Source organism: Oreochromis aureus, linkage group 10 (assembly GCF_013358895.1).
Source record: "Oreochromis aureus strain Israel breed Guangdong linkage group 10, ZZ_aureus, whole genome shotgun sequence".
Classification (NCBI taxonomy): domain Eukaryota; kingdom Metazoa; phylum Chordata; class Actinopteri; order Cichliformes; family Cichlidae; genus Oreochromis; species Oreochromis aureus.
In genome coordinates, this window is record NC_052951.1 from 24,030,546 (window position 1) to 24,048,768 (window position 18,223).

Sequence of the window (18,223 nt, forward strand, 5' to 3'; positions counted from 1 at the left end):
AACAAGATTTGCAGCAGGTTGCCTCTGTGTCTAGCAATTTTCATGCTGGTGCTATAGCAACATTAGTGACGGAGTTGTGATTTTTGGTCCTAATAAAGTGGAACCTGCATGCTCTCAGCTGCCACTCAGCCTAAACCCCAAAGGCTATTATAGCTCTTCCAGATGATTCCAGATGCAATTATCAATTTATCTGTTCCAGGAAATCTTTTATCCTCAGAACTGCTGTGGAGAGGCTGATTGAATTGTGATGTTGTGAAATTCTAAAAAAGTACCAACAGTAAGTATGTCACCCGTACCTTATTTTTTGTGCCATCTTTTTTAACAAATTAAGGCCTTATGTGGCTCGTTTTATGTACGCATCTATTGGAAAAGTGCACATTTCTACACTTTCAGCTGTTTCGATTACAAGATGCTATATGTTAGTATTATATGTACGTATTTTAACAGATTAACTGTGCATTTTTTGTAAGAGGGAAGAAAAAGTAGAAAAAAGGATAGAAAAATATTTACGGAAAGCTGTGTAGAACTCGTGGAGGCTGAGATGGCCATCGTTGTTGTAGTCGTCGTAGCGTAGCAGGTCTTGCATGGTGCACTCCAGCAGGCTGTCCTCCAGGTGCTCCTTCATGGAGATCTAACACATATACACACGCAACACAGAATACAACCATTCAGTCAGCAAAAGGAAACATCTAGATGAATATGAGGAAAAATGCACAGGTGCCGTAGTCCTATATCTTATTATAGGCTTTATTTATTGTTTCTCTCTTGCCTCCATCTTTTTATGATCCTAAGCTATGTGTAGTAAGAAAGAACCACATTATTCATACCCAGAAGGAAAGATACTGTACAAATTGAACTTTTCTGTATCACTTTAATAGCCTAGTTTCAAATACTGAAGGGGAAAATCACAGAATCTTCTATTTAATTAAAACAATACATTTTTACATTCACTGGTTATTACTTTTATAAAAGTGATATATTAGTGATTAAACCTCTAATAGAGCCTTTTTTATGAAAATTTTATTTTGACTTTGGTGTGCTATGGGGAGTGAAATTGCCATTTTTTTATGTATTTAAAAAAATAAACAGCAGTGTTCAGCTCTTTCTCATAATAATTAAATACCAAATGTACTATAATCAAGAGAATCAGACTCACAACTCCTGAGTGTACTTCCATTCTCATTAAAGGTAGTGGATTAAATATGTAATCCGTCATGTTAGTGCTCTACTGATTGCCTTTCCTTTTTAAGAGTCCTGGTCCTGCTACTCTTGCATACTGCACCTGAGTTAATTCAAAGATGTTCCCCTGGGAAGACTCACCACTCTCACATCCATTCGCTGTCATTTATGAGTCCTCTTTTGCAGTAGTAGCAGTACTTCACTCTCAGGGGAACCATCTTTGAGTAGGTGATGTTTAGCAGTTTTTAGGAAGTTAAACAAAAAAAACTCAGCCTTGCTTATTCTGTTAAAGTTGTTTCTTCTCTAGAAGTAAGAGAATAAAAAATGCTTCTCAGTGTAACTCTATATTTATCAAATGCTGGCCCATGCTAGAAAGCTAGACTGCTTATGTAGCATTTATGGAGGACACCTCACCTAATCTTTTTAGTTAGTGCCAATATTTATGTGCTTAGAATTTATTATAATAGCAACAACAAAAACGGTTGGACAGTAAATTCTGGAAATTGAATCCTTATGTGGTTATTCTATTTATTTATTTAGTTATTTTGGCTTTATTTTTCTAAAATCTGTGAGCTGAGACCCTTGTAAGAGAAGAGCAAGTCAATATTTGATTTAATATATCAAGGTACAGTTCAATACAATACAATAATAATAATAATAACACTAACAATAATACATTTCCTGTAAAATATGTTTTTAGGTCAAAATCTAATGGAAAAAAGTAAACTGCTATTCGTAGCTTAGCATTTATCTCCAGCTGATTTTATATGGTTCTGGACATGTCACATGGCGGAATAAGGGATATACCAAACTTTTTTTTTTTTTTTTTTTTTGTTCATGAGCCAGCCTGCAGCTGACTGCAGTCATGTTTTTCCTGTCACAGATAACTCTGTCCTTAGGCATTTGAATTAAATATTTCAAACCTAAGTACAGGATTTTACCCTCCAAGACCATCTGTGACAATAGACAGATCCAAAACTGGAGACAGTCTGGAGGGATGACTGGGATTCATCTTTGATTCTTAAAAGCATTATCTCTGTGAAACTGAATTTATGAATTCCTCAGGATGTGAGCGTCCAATCTAAAGATTTCCTGTGGACATATATCAGCATTAATAATTCCCTCAATACAGATCTGTCACAAAAGGCAGAAGTCACTGAAATTCTAAACTTGGACAACACTCTGGTTGCAATATAAAGCCACAGTGAGATAAGATGAGAATAATTACTGAAGTCTAAAGAGCTTGGAAAGAACTGAAGCACTTTTGAGAATTCAGTTCAACCCATACTGAGTTTATATTCCTTTGACATCATGCAACCTTTGTCTTTGGATGCCCACATAATAAAGAGCAACAGCAAATTTAAAATGCACATATAAACATCAACTCCTGCTCCAGTCTGAAGTCAACAATGGCTAACACGGTTTACTGCATATTGGCACAATGGAAGTCACTGATATCATAGAACTGGCTAGGTGGAGTCTAATTAACACGCATCTCTGATGCCCAATTCAAGATACCTCACTGTGATTTAATTGAGTCAAATATCAATGCCAAATTTTTCCCATCAGCCCCGGGTGGGAAGACAGCCCAATATTTAACAATATTTCTTATTGTTAAACAAGATGTTCCAGCCACTCTCACTTATAACTTGATCACACTGTCTTGATCATTGGTGTAGATAAAGATAAAAATGTGCTTGACTAATTCCCCACTGTAAGCAATACAGGCTTCTATTTAAAGGATCACATTATATATAGTTTAATAGAATTTTAAAAAAATAACCGTTATTTTAAAAAAGTCTTTTTTAAAAGAAAAATCTGCCAGCATTTTCTTTTTGTAAATTTGTACATTGATACATTTAAACTGGAAATACTTGTTGGAGAAAAGTCCACAAATAAAAACTGTTACAAACACTTATGGCAAACAAAACACTCCCAGCCATTTATCTCTTCTTTTACACAGCTACGTTATTCAACTTGACACTCACCTTTTCCAGTTCATCACTGATCAGTCGGCCATCCTGGTTCACATCCAGGTATTTAAACATGGTGTCCACCAGCGCTCTCTTCTCCTCCATGTCTCTTTGCTGATTTTGCTCCCCAACCTTAAGCACTTTCGGTTGCATATCCAGCAGCATGCTCTTCAGCTTGTTGTACTCTGACATGGTGCATGCATTGCCTAGAAGAACAAACACAAATATGGGGGGGAAAAAGACGTTTGATTAACCTCAATTGCACAAGCCGAAGCCTTTGGATTGTAGCTTCAAATAGCTTCAAATTGGATTTAATGTGTTTGTGTGTTTCCGAGTGGGAGGAGAGGGAAGGAAGGCAAATGGGACAGATAATGTGTCTGTTCGTACATCCGTACATGTGTCCTTGAGTGTTTACTCATTTAAAAAAATATTAGTTTTTTGTTTGCATAATTTGTCTGACAGCTTTTCTGTGCAGGGGGTCCAACTAATTACAAGTAATCCTTGAATCCAAGTGAAAACAATAGGTAAACATTCCCATTTAGACCCTCTCAAGCTTTTTGTACTGCTTTTCTAAGGGATTAAAGCTCATGCTTTAAACCAGGCCTTTTTTAATTCCCAGCAAGGTTCTGTTTAATGATGATGTGCAGCTGAAACATAGAAACCCAAAAGAAATCATGCAACTTGCTTTTATTCGTCTTAAGTTAAATCAATAATCATGTGAAACACATCTGCCACATGGTGTGAGAAACGTATGGAGTAAAGAACAGACAAGAAATAAGATCATGTTTTCCTTTTGCTATTTTTGTGTCCCTCCTTTGCTTGTGTATCACGTGACTTAGTCCTTTGGCAGTATGCTATGAGAAGGTAAGATCAAGTATGGGCTACTTGCAAGTCAGAAGCACAGTAAAAAATGTTTTAAAATTTTTATATCAGTAAATCTGAATATGACATCCATCCCCAGTTATTGCAGAGCAGGAGATCCCCCTCTGAGAGTATATAGAGATGGATCTCACTGCATAATGTCCTCCGACAACTCAACAGCCACGAATGCTAACAAATGCAAAATTAAGGGACATGATGGGCTTAATAGACTCAGAAGTTTATTCCCAGCGTCTCCTTTTGATGTCAAACCCACAGCAGGGCATAGCACTGCCAAAGCATGTCTACATTTGTTAGCCCAGCTGTCACTGCAGCAAAGTTAACACAGGTTCGACTGGGCTACAGGAAAAGCACAGTGTTCTGCAGTGTTAAAGTGCATATTAAAGAAGAGCATATTTCTATTTGCATGAATACAACATGAAGGTTTCTGTTGTGGATGAAGTCTCTTCTGCAAGAGAAAGAGAAAGGCTTTTTGTTTTTGTTTAGTGAAGAAAAACAGAAAAAGCTTAACATAATATAATGTAATACCTGAACCTGAAAACTGATTAAGGATGAATGACTGTAACACATGACTAAACATGGTAGTAAATAAACCTCAGTCAAGCTTGAGTATAGTTTTGGGAATGTTTGCTCTAGTGGCACTTGATGTCCAGTGCATCATAAAAAAAGTTAAAAGATAATTTGAAGCTTGTTGGAACAACAGTTTGGGGTCATTCCTGCTTTGATGAATTGCGTAGTGGAGCCAGTGATAACATTTGAAGTTATGAGACTGGAACTTGAGGTTACTATGGCCTCTAATTTGTAGTACTCAAATCTGTTAATCAAGCACATCTATCAAGCAGTTATGCTTGGTGGCGGAGGTCAGTTTGAAAAACAGCAAGTTATAGAAAATAATCAAACCAATAAATCTCAGTTATCTCCTGTTTTTTTCTGGAAGGACTGCGTGATGCGCCGCGCATAAAACTGGCAAAGATGAAGCCAGAGAAACACGCGCACACCCTTAAGGCTGGTGACCCTCCTACTTATTACAAACCAAAGACTCACACAGCTGTACAAAAAAAAAGAAAGACAATGCACACTCTTCTCTGCATGCAGGCAGTCAAGTCAAGGTCTTGGGTAAATCCCTGTTCAATGTTATTCCTTCAAGGGGAATGAGGCGTGAGATGGCTCAGACATGAGGGATCATCACCTAACTGTCATTCTTATCCCTGTGCTGGAAGGACAGAAATAAATTAACACACACATCCCCCACCAAGCTGATTTACATCTTGTCATATACAGTAAGAACAATCCTATCTTTGCTCAGACTTACTGTGGTCCCCTAAGTACATATACAGGGAGAAACAAAAGTATTAAACAATATTAAAGGGAATTTCTGCTGCTGCACATGTTAAAAAGATTGAGTGTTATATTTGATATTGTGCCAGTGCTTCTTAACTGAAAGATGATAATTAAATTCAGATTATTTTAAAGACCCAATGACCTCTTCCCCACTCTAAATACACATTTGATCCATGGAGAGAAAATGAATGTTACACCTGGAGTAAACTTGAATGCTGGAGTGAATTGTGCTCCCTTTCTTTGGTGTAGTGAGCGTCCTTTGATTCAGCCTTTCCCCTTCTGCTGAGCACAGCAGCTGCAGCAGTGGCAGAGAAATATCTGTCTGTATTACAGTGCATCCACCCCTGACTCTAACACTGTTTTATTGTTCTAGAGGGACTAGGACTCTCTTTATTGCCCATTTGAAATGTTAGCTGCTTAAGTGAGTGATCCGAAGCTGCTCGCACCATGGACGCTCAATGTCCCGGAGACGGAGCTACTCTCCACTGTTCACAGCATCCTCCAAGCGCTTACTTTATAAATGTCAAGCAGGGGAAAACAAACAGAGAGACAAAGAGCCAAGGAAGAAATTCTCTTTCAAAAGGGAATTTGAAAGCGCTGCATTAGAGGACAAAATGTCATGGATATTTAAAGATGTGATAACTCTAAAAGGCACAAAAAGAAAAACAGATAATTCATAAAATGCGATGGAGGGGGGGAGCAAGAGGGTGTAACAAAATACAGTATTGTTAAAAAATCTCGAGTCACCACTTATTTCCTTTTGTAAGGAAGATTGGAAATAGGTGCAATGATTTACTGAAATATGGAAACATGGAAATACAGTGTCAGTAACAAAAGCAATGTTTATACATATCTAACAAGCTTGAAAGTCAATATGACCACAGCCATCATCACCTTTATTCTTTAACACAGCCTAAACTCTCGTAGGGAAGCTTTCCTTTAGTTTCGTTAAATAGTCTTCAGGAATAGTTCTTCAGACTTCATGAAGGACATTCAGAGCTCTGTGTTGGATGTTGGCTGCCTTTTGTTCTGCTCTCTTAAGATGATGAATTATCAGGTCTGGGCTCTGGGGAGGCCAGTCCATGACTGGCAGTGTCCCACAGTGTCTCTTTCTATCCAGGTATGCTAAAACTGCACTAGCAGTGTGTTTGAAATCCTCAACATACTGAAATATGAAGCTGTTCCCAATCATACATTTCCCAGTGTTGTAGATGGATCAAAATCTGAGAGTACTTTTCAGGATTTTTATTTCCATTAGTTTTGACAAGATCCCAACACCAAAGGCTGAAATTCAGCACCAATCCATTACATACCCTCCATTCTGTTTTACAGATAGATACTGTAGATACTGTTGTACTGCTCTCCTAACCTCCTCTGTATTGATTATTTGAACCAAAGTACCCTCAAATTTGGATTAAACCCTTAAACCATTGTATAGGTTTCCTAAGGAAACCTAATGACTTTCTCAGAAAAGTCACTATATATTTTGCAGCTGCTCTGCCTGAAATATATTATGATGTTCAAAGTTTTTTAAGCAGCCCATTTGTTGGTCTTCTGCATTTTTCTCTTAATTTTCAATTATTTAAGTATTTTGAAAGCTTTGTAGAAGCACTTTGCTTGTAATTACACAAACACAATACAACAGTATATTACATTTGGAGGAATAACGATTAGAAGAATCAAGCTTTCTTGCTGTCTTCATTTCATAAAAAGAAGAAAATACAAATTGAGCCCATAAATGCCATGAAAGCTTGTACAATTCTTAAGTGCTGAGCATGTCAGACATCAGAACTGAGTCATTGCTGGTCTGCTGTCAAGAGTTGCTTGACAAAACATTTTGTGTAGAATTCCAGTTGAGAAATTAAAATGGTCCAAAGCAGTCCTAAAACTGAATGCAATTCAGATGTACATTAATCAAAGAAACAAAAAAATTACTACTGTACTTATTGGATGAGTTCTTGGCTTTGGCTGAAAGGCAGCGAGAGGGAGGGAGGGGAAATCCAAGACATCAATCCTTCTGATGATGAAACCTCCCTACAATGCCCTCCAGGATGTAAAACTGCTCTGTGTTAAATTTATGTCTGCCTGACCTCCTCTGGGTGAAATGATGGGATTATTTACTGCCATGCCGTCTGTGTGCTGCTAATATGCAATAGTGATGGACCTCCCTTCCAGATAATTACGGATATGATGGACACTCTTTGCTCCTGAGGGCAGAAAGGTCTACGAGAGCAGAGCCAATCTCGGAGGGGGTGACACAAGTCATAGGAGAGTCTCATATTGCATAATCGCTGTTGGCAGCTGTTTAAAATCGGCTTAGTGTGAGCTCCCTAGTCTGTCTAGAATTTCTTCTGTGACAGTTCTACACTTAAACTCTTAAACCTTTAACGTTCCCCATTTTAATGAGTATCAAACAGTATTTTTAATATTTTATATTTAAATTTACTGTATTTTTTCCTCTTTTTTATGACCAACACTGTGGTCACCAATACTGTGAAAAAATATTTTCTTCCTTCTTCCTTTTTTAGTTTTTTTCCATATCTATCATACTTAGATGCTTCAGATCAGCGGTCCCCAACCTTTTTTGCGCCACAGACCATTTATGTCTGACAATATTTTCATGGGCCGTGCTTTACGGTGTCGCGGATAAATACAAGAAAATAAAACCAGTACCGGTACCAAAAAAGAAGATTTATTCATAACACATTGGAAAAGACCCAGGGAAACTGAGTTAACGATTAAAACAATAAAAAAATAATTCTTAAAACCGATAAAAACCCTGAAAACCATAAATGTCACACCTGAGCCTCAACTCTCGCGGCCTGGTACCAAACAACTCAAGGACCGGCACCAGTCCATTACCCGAGGGTTGGGGACCGCTGCTTCAGATCATTAAAACAAACTCAATATTAGATGAAGATAACTTGTGTAAATACAAAACCTACTTGGAAATCTTCAAAAAAGTACTCCAAAACCTAATAACTGGTTGCGCCACCCTTGGCAGCAAGAATTTCAATCAGGCATTTGTGAAAACTGGCTATGAGTCTTTCAAATCACTGTGGAGGAATTTTGGCCCATTAAACCAAATTGGAGGGGTTTTGAGAACGAACAGCCTATTTAAGGTCAAAGCATCTCATTTCGATTTATATCTGGGTTATTTATTTATATGTGTATTTTTTTGACACATTCAGAGGTGGACTTGCTGGTGTGGTTCCAATTATTGTCCTGCTTGAGCTTCAGGATATGAACTGATGGGGGACATTGTCGAGTTCCTGAAACAGCAAAGGAGCCACAGACCATCACTACCAACACCATATTTAACTGTATGATGCTCTTTTCATGTAATGCTTTGTTAGTGTCATGCAAGATGCAATTGAACTCAAATGTTCTAAAAAGCTTTATCTCTTTAGTCCACAAATTATTTCCCAAAAGTTTGGGGAATCATCAAGATGTTTTTTTGGCAAATCTGAGACAAGCCTTTGTGTTCTCTTTGGTCACCCTGAAACCCTCCCATGGATCCCATTTTAAAATAAAACTCCCTCAGTATGAAATCATGGCACAACACCAGTAGTTTTTCGGAAGCAGCTCCCGCTGCATCTATCTAGACACGACAGCAGGAGAAGTTACAGGAGGTGCAGGGAATTTGCAGCAACCTGGGTCAACAGCAACACAGCAGCATGAATGATCAGCAGAGTAAGAGTGTGAGCTGTCAAGTTATGAAGATCTCACTGTCTGTTTGAATACGATTAGGGACTGGAGGAGTGAGCTGATAGCATCAGCTGTAGGCTGTCACAGCTCACCATGAATCACATACCACGGATCTTGTTGATTTGAGAATTAATATCCCATATGGGACTGTTCTTGAGAAGTTATTGACAGCGTGAGCAATAATCCAGTATCAAATCAGTAAAAAGCGATGATTTATCGTTTAAAGTCCTTCCTACATTTCTTAGCTAATACATAACTTGCAGTGATTTAAAATGATGCCTCTAGATTTCCTGAGTACGGGGAAGCTGTCAGTTTGCCTCACCATACATTTAGCAGAGTGGATCAGTGTGTGCTCAGGAAGTCTTATCAGAGCCTGTGCAGCTTGGCACCTACTAAATGAGAAACCCATTGCAACACCAAAGTTATTGGCAAAGCGGTAAAGGAGAAATAGTACAGTAGCATTCAGTCCCTGCCTGCCTGTCTGTCTGCAACCCTGTCATCAGGAACTGGCTTCTCAAACTGCACATCAGCATTATACACACCAGCTCTATATCACTTACCAACCACCACCCAGCCCCCTCCACCACGGTATGACTAACAGGCACATGCAAAGTTCGGTATATGGGTCCAACAACCGTCTCCCCGTTGGTTTTGTTTTTGCTGCGAAATACGTAAAAGCGTAGGAAAGTAATTATTCTCATTATTGGTTTTCTTGCTGCTGTTATTTTAATAATTAGTGTTTAGAAAAAGCCTGCTGAGTCCCTGTTAAAGTGCAGCAGCAGGTACGGCTTTATTGTTATTTTCTTTCTGAAATCAAGGTTGTGAGACCATTCTTGATCTGCACTAATTAGTCAATTAACAAAGTGCAGTGCATAGAGGTGCTTTTTTATTCAGATATGCAGGTTGTTTGTTTTGATGATTTTTCAGTTATTGTGTCGATGGAAATATTAATGTGGATACACAAATTCTTTACTGATGACTTTGGTTGTTTTGTTACATAGCGTGGAATTCATAAGGCTTCATTCTGAATGCTGCATATTGTTCACAATGGCAGCAGCTGCTGAGAGAGTTAGTTTTAAAGCAGCAGAGAGCTAACCGCTGAATCATCATGCCTGAAATAATAAAACAACTCTTATTATGATAACTCTGACTCTCCTTTCATGACTTTCATCCATTCTGTGCCTTGGGTAAGACTGGAAACTCAGAGATCATTTAGTGTCTTCATAGTCTACAAGTGGTAGGATTTAATTTTCTTTTAAATGAGTCACTCCTTGCAGAAAGGGGAAAAAAAATTGCCTGACATGGATGTATTTGAATAAGCAACAACGTTAGTGATGATTTTCCATCCCCAACAGACTCAGTTAACAGTTTTCCTTTCAGTATTTGTGTGTCACATATGTGTTTTGTTTTTTAGGGGCCACCTGAGCAAATGGTTGGATAAACACCAAAACTGTCATCGCAGTTTCCACTGTGATTTCCTGATCAACTTTGACCCAATTTGGGGTCAGATTTACTAAGCAGGGACAATGTTGAAAATGCAAATGCCTCTTTTGTATTTGCATGAATGTGCAAAAGCAAAAAAGCAGCAAAGTGAGTGGAAGATTTATTTTGGCACTCTACTAACAATGGACAGTAAGTACAGGTGAAGCCAGTCAATAATGATGACCACAATTCATCAAGAGCAGTGTTAATTATCTGATCACAAGTAAAGAGATTTAATGAGCGAGTCTGTAATCTACTAATAAAAATAAGTCATTATAGTCACAGGTTTCTCTACAGAAACACTCATATAAGTGTGAGGCAGCTGAATACCTTTGGATTTGCATTGCATTGCATTTGTAATGGTAACTTTTCAGAATTAATAACAGGTAACAATTAGACATGTTTGAGTGGTCAATAAGTACTTTACTGTATGTTTTCCTGCTTTGGAGGTTGACTATAAGCTGCCTATAACTCATCTGACATACATAATTATCATGTAATACATAGAGAACAACTAAACCAAACAGTTTGTTTAGTACACGGTCAACAGCAACAGCACAAAGAATATTCACATCCTCAGTGGCACAGAGAGGATATAAATACAGTTGCACTTACACCCTCAGTCCTAGCGGGGTGGATTTAGTCAACGAAAATAATTACCAAGCCCTTGCTCATGCTAATAGACTGCGACTAGGAACAAGCTTAGGCGTTGATTACATTTTTACCATCCATCCTCCTCTATCCCCCACACCTGCAGTGTAAGTTACAGTAATCTCAAGCCCTTTCATAGCCCTTGCTGAGGCCTGCAAGCTGCTGCCTGATGATCCCATGAGTATACAGATTTTAAATTGCCTGAATGAGGGGGGGGGGGGACCGGAGGAAATGGCTGCCTGTGGGTATATGTGGCCCAAGTGAACCCCACTGACAACAGACAACCCTGAACTAACATTACCCTTCCCAAATACTGCAGTGACCTCGAGGCGAGAGTTTTTACGATCTAGACTGAATGAAAGAAAAAGCGGGAGGTAGAAAGTTGAAAGTTGCTAAGTAAACAAACTCTTGGTTCTCAAGATCTCCATTACTGTTTTATGACTACATTTAAGTTGTAGAGAAGAAAGTGTAAGTAGTTCCTGTGTGTGTGTCCTCTATACATGGTAATGATTAGAATCTTAATCTTTAATCTTAAGGCTCTCTAAGGCTACGTCCACACTAGCCCATATAAATTTTAAAACTGCGTTTTCGTCTGAAAACACTCCACGTCCACACTATCGTTTTCAGTCATTTTCACAGAGTTGTGCGTCCACATTGAAACGGCCAAAAACTTCTCGAGGAAAAGCACCGAGTTTTTTAAATGGACTAACAATGAGGTGGAGTTGTTGCTGCGAGTAACACAAAAGTACAAAGTTGCAAAAGCGAGTGAGAATTAAAGAATTTGAAGAAAAGCTATCTGGAGCATGTACAAACTGATATTAATCTTTAATAGGGCTGTCAAATTGAGAGCAAACAAAACAACTGCTGTATAATGCCCTCCGCTATCTTGGTTTAATTGGTCACATGACTGCATCACATGACTAAAATGTGTCATCGTTTTCAAAGAGTCTCCGGGTTCGCTATCCACACTGCGAAAAATGTATCAGTTTTCCTTGTCCGAAAACGCCGTCTCAGTGTGGACAGAAGGCCAAAACGGAGAGAAAATGATGCGTTTTCAAACGAAAACGTATCAGTGTGGACATGGCCTACGCTTTGTGGCAGTAATAACACTGGGCCATCTCTTTTGATCTTTACAGACAAAGCAAGCAGGTCTGATTTTATTAATGCTACCAAGCAATGGGAACGAACCATAGCATCACTGGATGTCTTTACCAAATCATTAAAATTAAAAGATTGCAAAGCATTTCTTGCACAGTTAAGAATACTTAGTTAGCAGGTAAGAAAGAAACATGCACTACATAAAGCAGAGCGAGTTGTGCATGCAGATAAAACTATAGGAAACTTACAACTTTCAAGGCTAACTCAACTCTCAGAAGTAGCACTGAGTATGAAGAAAGACTTCAAATGTCTAATGGCATGGTGAAATAATGAGGATGTATCGTGCCTTCTCAGTTTCGTTGACTATGTAGTTGGCAGGTGTGAGTAATTTTCCACATGCATGTGTAGATCAATGCCGGATTATACTGACATTTAAAAAACAACAGGAAAGGAACAAGAGCGAGACACGGATGTACAGTCAGAACACTTCTTTTATTCTTTTGCTTCAGTGAACGAGAAAAAAGGTTCATCCCTTTTATCCAAGTTTTCCTTTCATCTAATTTCTGTCTGTGCATGTATATGCCTTGAGAAGACTTCATCTTTCCTCCTTCTTTTTTTCCTCTTTAGGTCATAACTTTCCTGCAGTGGTAAAGGCTGAAGTATTTCGTGTGGGAGTCTCTTGACAGGAGATTCTGTCTTTTCTTTTTCCGTGTAAACGTAGCAGCTTCAGCGCTAGACATCAACTGCTGCTGAAAGTGCAATCATGACAATGAACTGTAAAATAGTGACTTTTTTTTTTAAACCTAGCTCTTTGTTTAAAATGCTGACTATTTAAGGTCATTATTTTGAATTAATTGCTTTAGACATTTCAAACAAAAAAGGAAATATGTGCCTTTAATTTTAACAAAAAGTCACTGTATTAGCATGCATTGTTTTCCCAAGAGGCTAGATGAATTGGTTAGCAATATTTGAGCCTGTACAGTCATGCAATAGCTATAGCATTTTCATTACCATCAAATGAAGCAAACATAGAGAGCTCATTTCAACTTTTATGACAGCCCTCAATTATAATGAGTATGTTTTCCCCTGAGCTAATGAGAGACAGTGCAATCAGTTCATAACATGGGCATTTATTTTCCTCTCAATAATTACTATACAGTAATTTGCTTCTTGGTACATAAAGATATTTTGTCCTCTCTTTTCATTCTTTAAGTTCGTTGCTAGGTCATTGGGCACAGCTGATTGCATACTCCACTGAAAAACAAATGCTGTAGGTTAGACATTGTTCAGCATTTCAGTGACTGGCTTCCACAATAAAAGTCACAGGAAAAAAGGCTGTAGCCACTTTTTTTTTTTTTACTTCAGAAGACTTTTGTTTTTTGGCTAATCCCAGCAAATATACCTTTACCTTCCCATAGTACTAATAAGTACCATAATAAAACAGTTTGGTGTGATTTTTGCCCTGAGTCCAATCCTGACTAATCAATTATTTAATAAAATCATGATTGAAAAAAGTTTATACCAACAAAATGTTCATCATTTCACATTTCCTCTTCCTCCCTAAAATTTCCACTTTTGGAAATTAATGTTTGATGATGTTTTAAGAACTGGCAACAAACCTTCCTGTTGTGTTCTGGTCAAATCTGACCGATTTACAACTTAAAATACTCTGATTGCCTCAAGGCCTTATGACATCCTCCACACTATGCACTTGTGAACATATAAAAGTGATGATCATGGGAATCCACCCCCCCATCATTGACTGAACGACCCCCTGAATGGCCAACTGAACTAATTTAAGAGCTGTTAAAGTAAGGGGTAGGGGGGGTGGGGCAGCTGGCGCAGACATAAGGCCTAACTATGTGAATATTCCTCCACCTCTATCAGTCATTATTACCTTCCCCAGCTTAAGGACACAATGAAAGGCACACAGAGCATCAACTAATGTCTGTTTTTTTTTTTCTTCAAAGTGACGTGTAGCCATGCTGATTCATGCCTCAAAAGGCTGCAAGTTGTTGAGCCATGCAGCACTTCACAGATATGCTATTTGGAGGTGTTACTATACACAGTCAGGAGTTTGTCACCTTCAGTCCTTTCAGCTCACTGTGGGACAGTCCTTGCATGTCATATTTAACCAAAAATTCCAAAATCCTATTAAATTGACCTGTTTTATTGAAAAACAGAATCGCTAACAAAGACGTGAGTAGTGCATTGGATTACCTACAAGTCCGTTACAATAGAAGAACGTGTAGGTATATTTAAGTTTTTAATCTGAAGCACCAAGAGTAGAAAAGGTTTGGATTGCTTTTGTTCTAACATTGCGCAGTCCTAATGAGAGTAACAAACACAGAAGAAAATAACTACCGCTACTTTATTTCAAAGTGCACATGAAAACACAAGATTGAAAATAACCTACAAAAGCAATAATTTAAGTACTTCTAGTGAACAAGTAATTTAAAAGGTACAAAGAGCTGAACACTAGGAAATGTTTAGCAAGAGAGCATACTGCCTATCATTTGGGTAAGGTTTTGCTTGTTAAGATGTCTGTATTTATGAATTTTTGTACCATGCCTACTGGAACATTAGGAAATTGAGTTTCTTCAAATCATTTTAATCATATTCTGGGCAATTTCTGGGTAATGACATATTGTTTTGACCGTAATATTCTATGTTTTAGAAGGCGATGAAATACATCAAACAGAACAAGAGGTCGATGCATTTGACAAAGCTGTTTGCCCCAAGGTACACTGGCAGTGGAAGTGGACCGATACGGACTCATTAGAGGTTTACAACTGGTGTCCTCTTCTCTGCTAGCAGGTTGAAATAGTGGCACAGTAGGCCATTAAGCACAAAACAGAACTAATGAAGGAGGAAATTAACAAAACACAAACAAATAACACGTGTACTGTATTTCCAAATTCCCTCCCTGGGTCTGTTTATATGGTTTTCCTGTTTGCACACTCCCTCCTTGGTTCATTATGTAAGGATATCTGGGTCACACTCATCTGCTGCCATTGGGGAGAAGCTTTCAAAACCAAACGGGGGAAAAAAGAAACATGTTTTATGTAGTTAACCAATAACAATGAGGTGACCTGGATGGACTGAGAGTTATTCAGACCTTTTGGACACCAAAATATTTATGGAAATTACCAAAGAGTAGATTTATTACTGGACAGGGCAGTTAGAAACATGTAGCCTGTTTCAACTCTGTGTCTCCTTAGAGAATAGCAGCTAAAAATGGTGACATTTAGTCTTCTTCAGTTTCTTAACTGTGCTCCTCGTGGATTCATGGAGTATAAAAGACTATCAGAGATGAACGGCTTTGTGACATGACATGAAAACGGTGGGCAGCTGGTCTTTCAGTCGGCAGATTGTCAGCTGGAATGACATGTTTCAAAGCCTGTGATCCACAGCTATTTAAATACCCATTGGCTTCTTGGCCCTCTGGATGCTGGGCCAAGTCGCCATATCCTTCCCCTCATGCCCAAGATTGTCACTAACCACAGGCAAACAGAATGAGCTGCCTCTGAGCTCCCATGTGTTGATTTATTTTATGTCACGTCTTGCAGCTCTCAAATAAATTTCTGCTCTAGTCAAGTCATGTGATTTTTTTTCCTCCCCTTCACAGAATACATTATAATATGTTTAAGGAGTGAATGAGAGACAAAGAGCTACCTGGTTAAGATCTGTTTACAAAATTGGCCTTTGTAGGCAGTCTTACTGGAAGTTATTAGTCATATCCCACTGCGTAAAGTCACGTCACATTGACGTCCAGGTTGGGTCATAGTTGGACGTCCAAATTGTGGACCTACTTTGTCCATTGGCCATGGACCGACAGACCCAATATATACATGACCTGTGTGTCTATTCAACATTCAATGTTTAGTGGGATAAGACTGACTTTTTAAATAAAGTAACCATAAAAACTCGATAGTTTGCTTTCACACTGAATATAAAAAAGGCAAATGGGTTTGAGGAAGACGAGTTTCAAAGTCAACTAGCAAGTGAAAGTTATACTGTTTGGAGCTCTTTTATAACAGCCACCTAAACTTTCAGTGTGGGAGTGACTGAATTAATAAATGTATATGTGAAGGAGTTATGTTAAGAATCCAACAATGTGTTTCTTGTATAAAAGAGACTTGAGTCATGTTGAGCTACTGACAAGAAACACACAAAGTAGTGCTGGGCGATATGACGATATATATCGTGTGGACGATAGAAAAGTGTCTATCGTGCCATTTGTCTTCTATCGTTTCTAACCCTAATTTTTATAAATTATTACATAAAATATATCATTAACCCTTTACAACCGGTCGGAGCAGGCACACTCCGTTTTGCCTTACTATTTTTAAATCCCTGTAGAACTGGAACCAAGTAAGGTAGCGCAATAATTTTTTTTGCATATGAAACCGTGGGAGTTGTACTTACATCTTATTCCATTAGCTTGTCCTAAGTCACGGTTTCCTTCCACATATAGCTTTGCAAAAATTGCATAAAAAGCACTTCCAGCAACAAAAACATAATATTCCAGACTTGCAGCAACAAAAAAAATATTCCAGAAACACGCTTTGCCGATCCGATCAGCTGTTCATAACACTTCCTACTTTGGAATATAAGTCAGAGCAACTATCGCATGTCCGCCATTACCTGTCCGAAACCGGAAGTGACGTCATTTCGCGGAAAATGTAGTTTTTAAAAGTCATGTTTGACTTTATGCTTTTATGTATCGTTTCTGGGATGCTTAGAAGTCAAATTACACTGTTGGAAATAGTTTATTTTGATGCACATGCTGTTTTTTTTGCAAATTTGCATTATAATATTTATTTTCATTTTTCCTGTAGTATATAAAAATTAGTGTAACTCAAAAATAAAACTATGAAGACACTCAAAATAAATTTCTCGTGGTTGGAAACTATTTTGTGCAACTTTTTTGTATTTACAGTTTTGAGGGATAAGCCTCTTAAATTTCTCTAACTAGAAATATATATATAAAAAAAACAAAACAAAAACGATTTTAAATTTTTTTGTAGTTTATTGCACTTTTTTGCAATATGTAGTTACTATAGACTTAATGCATACATATTATTAAAATTTGGGCTATAACGGTTGTATTGATGTATAGCAACTTGAAACGCTCCCACAAATGGCACTACAGCATGTAAAATATAAAGATAAGCTCTGGTGGACTTGGTTCTATGGTAGGTCTTAAAGGGTTAAATAGCCTGTGGCAAATATATTAGTGTTGTCTTCTCACTATACATAATCTTAACTTTATGCAAGAGAAAATAAAGTATAAAAAAATGATATTTTTCGCAAAGAAACTCCGTCTTGTGGTTTTGCGACATGGTGCTGCTTTACATGCACCCGGATTTGCGACATGCTTTACGGTAACTCAAAAGAAAGACCGCACCCTCTCCACTTGCTGTTTACAGACTGCATACTTTCCAGATGACCACAGGTCAGGTGGTATATCGTGATATATATCGTTATCGTGATATAAAATAATTCATATCGTGATAAATATTTTTTCCATATCGCCCAGCACTACAAAAAAGCATGCGAATATTAACTGGGAGAACCTATTCACATATGAATATGAAGCACATTTAGGCCAGTTGGTCACATGTACAGTACTGCATAGTACAGTACTCTGTGTCTCAGTGTACCCTGGAGTACTCCCACTTGTAGCAATGACGAATTTGAGAGCACAAGAGAAACACAGTTCATCACTGTGCTTTCTTTAATTACCAAAGCCCCAGTGCACAATGATTTATGGTGGTTAAGCTCAGTTTCTTTAAAAAACACCAGCAAAGAGAAAGTAATTAAATTCAGTCATATCAAGAGTGTTGCGACTTAAAAGGTGTAAATAATTTTTACATTCTGACATTAGATGAGTACATATTCCAAACATT

The 18,223-nt window shown here is 38.0% G+C and overlaps 1 protein-coding gene across 6 annotated transcripts in view; it reads right to left on the bottom strand.

The window, feature by feature from the left end:
• Positions 1 to 18,223, bottom strand: part of fstl4 (follistatin-like 4) — a 211,420-nt gene that overhangs the window by 67,550 nt on the left and 125,647 nt on the right. For all 6 annotated transcript variants that reach the window (XM_039618901.1, XM_039618902.1, XM_039618903.1 and 3 more), the window contains 2 exons: positions 3,168 to 3,358; positions 511 to 631 (listed from right to left, as the gene is read on the bottom strand). In XM_039618901.1, the coding sequence (XP_039474835.1) occupies positions 511 to 631; positions 3,168 to 3,358 (312 nt within the window). The remainder of the gene's footprint in view (positions 1 to 510; positions 632 to 3,167; positions 3,359 to 18,223) is intronic.